Source organism: Phalacrocorax carbo, chromosome 2 (genome assembly GCF_963921805.1).
Source record: "Phalacrocorax carbo chromosome 2, bPhaCar2.1, whole genome shotgun sequence".
Taxonomy (NCBI): domain Eukaryota; kingdom Metazoa; phylum Chordata; class Aves; order Suliformes; family Phalacrocoracidae; genus Phalacrocorax; species Phalacrocorax carbo.
The window spans coordinates 114772848-114779321 of record NC_087514.1 but is presented as its reverse complement, the minus strand read 5'-3'; the positions used below and the strand labels follow the sequence as shown (position 1 = coordinate 114779321).

Below are 6474 nucleotides of genomic sequence, written 5' to 3'. Positions count from 1 at the left end.
ATTCAAAACCCTTAAAAATAACAGCAATTCCAGCTGTTAGCGTCAGAGCTACAGGGATTGCTGCTGCTGGGTGCTGAAGACTGCTCTGGAAAGCCATGAAACAACATTTCCGGCCTCGAGGGCCCGTGTTACACAGGGCTTCTGTGTAACACGCCCTTTTAACCTCAGAACCCGGAGCAGTGTTTTGGCTGGAGTTTTATGTGGCCTTGCTTCACCGGGGAGCAAAGCAAGCAGCCGAGCTCCCCTGCCTGCGGTGGCAGAGGCCACAGCGGTGGCACGGCGCTGGCACACGGTAACCCTAAGCCATCGAGTTTAAACTCCTGAACAAGAAGGAAGAGGAGGAGGCAGCGTTTTCCGTGGCCGGGAAGTCCCTGGGACACCTTCTAGCAGTTAATATTTTGGGGATTTGAGAGGGTGGGAGCACTCCAGAGAGATCTCCCGCCTTTCTGGGGTGGGGTCGGTTTAACTGAGACGATGCTCACAAAGCTAAACGGCTTGGGAACGGGCAAGGGAAAGGCAACGGCGGGCAACACGGGAGGAGGGGTGGCGAGGAGAGGAATCTGGACGCGGCGGCAGCGCCGGGGCGCGGGAGCCCCGCCCGCACGGGGGCCGTCCCTCAGGGAGCGGGAAGAGCCCCGCTCCCGCTCGGAGACAGGGCCCTGCGGCTGGAGCCCCGCGCGCGGGGCGGGCAGCACGTGCGGCGCGCTGGGGGAGGGAGCAACGGCTGCCTGGCGCCGGCAGCGGGGCGGCGCGTGCGTGAGCGGCGGGGCGGAGCGGGGGAGGGGGGGCGCTGGGAGCCGTTACCCGCCCCGCCGGGGAGCGCCGCCCCCGCCCCCACGTGGCCAGCCGGGCGGAGCAGGCGGCGGCGGCGGCGGCAGTGGCGGCGAGTAGTGACCGGCCGCCCCCTCGCCCCGTTACTACCAGCCCGCCGGCTCCGTCTCCGCCCCGTGGCCTCCGGGCCTTGCCCAGGGGTGGGGGAACCTCCTCGCTGAGGACCGCCCCCCCTCCCCGCCTCCCGTCCCCTCCGGCGCGGCACCCCCGGCCCCGGCGGGGACTATGCGGAGATGGTCGTCCCGACCCGAGGCAGGAACAAAGAGTCGCCGCCGCTCAAGCCCGGGCAGCAGCAGCAGCCGCCCCAGTCGCCGGGCGCCAGCCCCGGGAGCGGCCGCGGGCGCCCTCCGCACTCTCCCGGCAGGCAGGTCCCCGGCGGGGCCCGCGCCATGCGGAAGGGAGGCGGCGGCCGGCGGGGAGCCCGGAGCGACCCCCAGAGACCCTGCAGGGAGGGGCCGGCGGCGGAGGGGGAACGGGACGCGCTGGGCCGCGGCCCCCTGAGGTTCCTGCGCGTCTGCAGAGACCGGCTGCGAGGTGAGGAAGGGGTGAGGGCAGGGAGCCGCTACCCTCCCCGAATCCTGCCCCGCGGGGCTGGAGGGCCAGCCCTTCCCCCGGGGAAGCGGGTCGGGGCTCGGTCTCGCCTCCCTCCCCGCTTCCCGGCGGTGGGCAGACTTGCCCGGCGGGGCGGCAGGGCTCCCCTCCCGCGGGCTGGCTTTTCGCTACTACCGCCCGGGGCCGGGATGCCCCGGGACGCCCTTCCGCGGGAAGGGGATCCGGGGGCGGGGGGAAGCGGGGCGAAGTGGCCGCCCCACCCCCGTGGCCTCACGGCCTCCGCCCGGCGGAGGAGGGTCGCGGCCGGCGCTGCCCGGGGCAGCGGACGGCTCCTCTCCCGCCCTCCCCGTCCTCCAGCCCGGCACAGCGCGGGGGGCTACCAAAAAAAAAAGTAAAAGCTGACAAGACCCACACCGGTATCGGCGGGAACCGGGGCGAGGAGGGAGGAAAAGAGGTTTTTTACCATCTTAGCATCATTTGGGGAGAAGTGGGACAATGTGTTGTTTGTGTAACTAACGAAACAGTCCCTTTGATGCGATTGACTAGCTCTGCTTACAGTCTTGGTAGGACCGGCTTATTTCTTAACGCTTTATTGAGAGGATGGGGGGTTGCTTATTCTTTTAAAGTTTGACTTTCTGTTTGAGCAAATTTGTCAATAACATGTCTATGAAAAAATCCTCTTTTGACAAGTTATTTTGTAAAAGTTATTTCAGGAATTAAAAGCCCGATGATTTATGTCGTTGACCTAATAGCCTGTGATGTTCAAAGCTTTTATGTGTACTTACCAGCTTGCAGTATGAAATTTCTTTCAGCAGTTTTGAAGTCAAGGTTTTTACAGAAAACTAATGCTGCAGAGTTCGAACATATTTCAGTTTACGGAGGCTGTTCTTAATTGATGCTTAAGGTATTTGTTTTCTTTTGGCAGTATTTGTTGATGACAGAAAGGCCTTCATTGTAAAAGCTGATAGCAAGATATGGCTCACTTTCCTTCTGGGTAAGTAGAAGGAATATGTCAGGGGGAACACACTGTTCTTTTTACCTTTCTTTCTCTGAAATTGTAAACTGTATCAAAATATATTCGGGCATATAACTTGGAAAAACAAAAAGGGATAGTTTATGTTGAAAAAGGACAGGAAATTACTTCATCCCTGGTAACTTTTGTAAAGCTGTTATTGTAGCAGTTGATGTGGTATCAGAATATTTGTAGGAAAATAATTGTCCAGATACTTATGGATCTCTCCTATCCAGTCATTAATTTCTAGGGGAGAAAAAAGCAACTCTTATTAAGTAATGTCATCAAAACAGCTTGTTTTGGAAGGATTATGGGCGGAAGAAGATAAAACTGTAGGAGGATCTAAATTCAATTGTTATCTTTGGGAATATTTTGGAGTAAATAATAAAATGGCTCATGGCCAAAGTCTTGGAAAAAGCACCTGAAGTATTTGCAAAATTAAATAAGAAATATGTTCCTAAAGTTAACAAATGTTAAGTAATAGCATATTTGTCAGATGCACAATTAGATATACTCTAAAAGACATTATATTAAAAGGCTGTCAGGGTATTCCAAAGATGCTGGTACTATTAATCACACCACCGGTAGTCCTTGTTGCCAAAGGGAGTTTCTTCAGTTTGATGAATTACATTGCAAAGTAGTAGCAGGGAAACAACCCTTAGCTTAGAAAGTAATTGATGAATAAACTGTTCCTGAATTGCTTTGCTTACCTGTGTTTATTCAGCATTTCCTCGACTAGTACTTAAACATTAAACTGATGGGTCAAAATTGAACAATGCTTCCTTTGACATTTGTGAGCAGATTAGGTAGATGGCTTTATAATTTCTGCAGTTTGAATTTGGCCGTGAAACCCAGATAACCATAAACAGCTCCCTGAAGTATTTAATTGGTTTTAATAGGAGTAAACCCATAACAGCAAAGTATGTAATAGCATACAGTATTTGCAGTAGCAAAGACTGTACATATACTAAATATGAAATAGTGGGCTTTGGTTAGTTTTAGTGGTATTTGAATTTTTGTTGTGGTTTTGCTTAAGCTTTTAGGTTCAGATTTTAAAAACAGAGGCTCCCATGGTTTGAGCTAGTCTTGTTATAGGGTGTGATTTTTTTTTTTTTCTCTTCAGAATTATCCCCAGTTTTTATGTGCAGTAATAAAGTTGTCAGATTTCCAAGGACATTCTTATACAATGCTTTGCCCTATTGTGTTGGGTTCTGTTTAAATGACCGTTGAATTGAGGCCTTATTCTTGAAGACATCCTTTCTAGATTGCACAGAGTCTCACAATGAAATGTCTTGGCTAAGCTGCGGAAGTAGTCAATGCTTGCACATTCCTCATTGTTGCCAGTTCTGCTGTATTCCTACCTAGTCATTTTTTGGGGATATTTGCAAAGTATTACTCAGTTTCTAGTACATTTAACATCCTGTTGCGTTACAGTATCTCAGCATTTGTTGTTCTCTTGGTAAATGACTTCTGTATATTATGGCTTTATTCTTAAGAGTTTAATTTCTAGAATTAGAATCCTTTTTTATGCCATTCATATTGTTTTATTTGGAACAGAACACAGGCAAAGATAGGAGGTCTGAAAAATAAACTATCAGATTTTACTGAATAGCCATAGCCTGCAAAAATCTGATCATATGCTTTGCTTTTAGGGATTCTTAGGTTGGGTGAGAAAATGGCATCTGCAAGTTCAAGTACACAGTAGCTGTATAAGTCTTTGTAGCATTAGGACTCCAGTATTCCTCTCCTGCCCTCTCCTTCATTCCCTCCCAGTAAGGACATTAATGGGATCAAAGGATGGCAATTTAAGAGAAGCTGATCTGCATGTTTTCCAGTAGAAACTAGTTTAATGTAAGTCTGTGTGCAGTCTGTTGAAAAATGCCAATTTGTACTCATAGTGGAAGTCTATCAATTAAGCACATTGTTTCTTGAAATGTGACTAATTACAAGAATTGCTGTGTGCTTAGGAAAGGTCTTCATTTTATACTTATAATAGAGTGATATTGTGAAGTTTTATAAAAATGTGTATGAAATCCTCCAAAATAACTGTGAATGTATTCGCACTTAATGCATTGACTTTAAATAAAACATTTACCGAAGGGAAGAATCAGATTTAAATATACTGTTCTCTCTATGAAATAAGTGGTATGTTTGAATCTGAAATGCAATTTCCATATTAATAGATAATTTATTTGCAACAATAAAATACTGCATTTTTGGCTTATTTGGAACCACATGAATTTGAGATCATGGACAGTACTGGTAGCTAATGTGCATTTATTTTGACTTTACTGTATATTCTTACCTAATGTTTAATCTGTATCAAAACTTATGGGGTTTTTTTTGTAGTTGGGGCGTTTGTATATGTAAATGTATTTCAGCATCTAATCTTACTGGGAATCTTAGAAATGTTGCTGAGGAATGAAATAATGCCTTGTGCAAATGTGAAGCTCAATAAGTAATAAATAAGAAAGGTAGGGACTGCTCTATTTCTTTCCATACAGTTACTGCAAAATGTGTTTGTTTATGGAATATGGTTTTCTGTGTTGCTGATATAGCTAACGTGCTTACCTGGAATTTCATACGATATCCATATCTGCTTTTCTGAAGAAGACATTTGCAACTTTCCAAGAGAACTAACGTGAATGTCCTTAAATACCACTTAATGTGAATCGTACTGAGCAATCTTCTGTTTTTTTTTTCTTTTTTTTTATGGAAAGCATATGTAAAAATGTAAAGTTTTAAATGAAAGCTTGTGGTATTCATTTTCTAACTGAAACCCAGGCTTCTCTTTGAGAAAACTACTTCAGTGACTGAAGTGGAGCTGAAAGACTCTTAGGGAAGTTTCAGTGTGGTATTGTAAAACCTCAACTACTATGTGAAGTATGTAACTTGAGGTAAAAGTAAAATTGTACAGGGAAGGTAGTTTAGAATTTTTTTCCCCTTAGGCAATTTTTTTTCTTCCGTCTTACCCAGTTTCACCTCGCACATCTTCTGAATACAAAACTTTAATATTAAAATTGAGGTTCATCACTGCAGTTAGTTGTATTATGACCTGTGGTGACAATGATAGCAAGTACTGCCAGCAGCAGCACTTCCAGGCTCTGTGCTGGAGGAACGTGTGGTTTGGGAATGTATACTAAGGCATGAAGTGCACTTTCAGTCCACCCTTCGACATAAATTTAGTGTTTTTGCAAAGGTGTGTGTGTTTTTGTTGTCCCCGCTGCTTTCCAGAAGCAGACCACTGTATGCGTGTAACGTGTACTCTGAACATGTGCATGTTCACGAACTCTCCGACTATATTCTGCATCCGCGTGCAGGCATTCAACGCATGTTTTACCTTTGTGCAAGTCAGAGACAGACCTGACCCACTCTGTGCCCTCCCAGAGGCGAGGGCCGTGGCTGTCGGTGGCAGGGGTGTGCGCAGATCAGCACCCTGGAGAGGGACAGGGTGTCCAGCACCTGCCCGGCTCTAGTAAGTGGGGAGGTGGTTGTCCTCTCCACTTTCTGCTCTGTATAGCCTATGTGAATAAGAGGGCTCTTCATTAACCATAAAAGACCTTCTTGGATTGAAGGCAACCAGTCTACCTGCCCTTTCTGTGGCAGAGAGCTGCTGTGTGCCTAGACAGCAACCAAGGCACCTTCAGTCTAGAAGGAGCACTGTGGTTGCTCTAAATGCCTACCCTTTACCCCTCACTCATGCTCGCTTTGCTTCCATGGTGAGCTCTGGATATGTTGTGAATGCTGCCCAGGCAAAATGGAAGAGCTTCTGCTCTCTGTGGATCTTGTCATGTTCAAGAAATCAGACACCTACACTGTTTACCCATCACTTTATCATAATTTTTCTTTTCCCTTTGACCCTCACATCACCTTCTTTGTTCTGTACCTATGTGACAACAGTGCAAATAGTCTCTGAATGGACAAATGGAATGTTAATACATGGAGAGTCTACCTTTTCTTTTTAGCAATTATAGTCTCAGTTAGATTTCTGTCGGTTATCACAGGCTGTTTGGATCTCTCAAATTTACAGGATAACATACTCTGTAAATTAAACTTTATTTTATGAGCCTATTAGGAAA

At 46.9% G+C, this 6474-nt stretch overlaps 1 protein-coding gene across 2 annotated transcripts in view; it reads left to right on the top strand.

Annotated features, from left to right (window-relative positions):
* The first annotated feature begins 798 nt into the window (after window positions 1–798).
* DPY19L1 (dpy-19 like C-mannosyltransferase 1) overlaps window positions 799–6474 on the top strand; it is a 53333-nt gene continuing 47657 nt past the window's right edge. For both annotated transcript variants that reach the window (XR_010371648.1, XM_064443930.1), the window contains exons 1-2: window positions 799–1365; window positions 2309–2377. Coding sequence is in view for 1 of the 2 variants with exons in the window: in XM_064443930.1 (XP_064300000.1) it covers window positions 1065–1365; window positions 2309–2377 (370 nt within the window). In the remaining variant the exon portion in view is untranslated. The remainder of the gene's footprint in view (window positions 1366–2308; window positions 2378–6474) is intronic.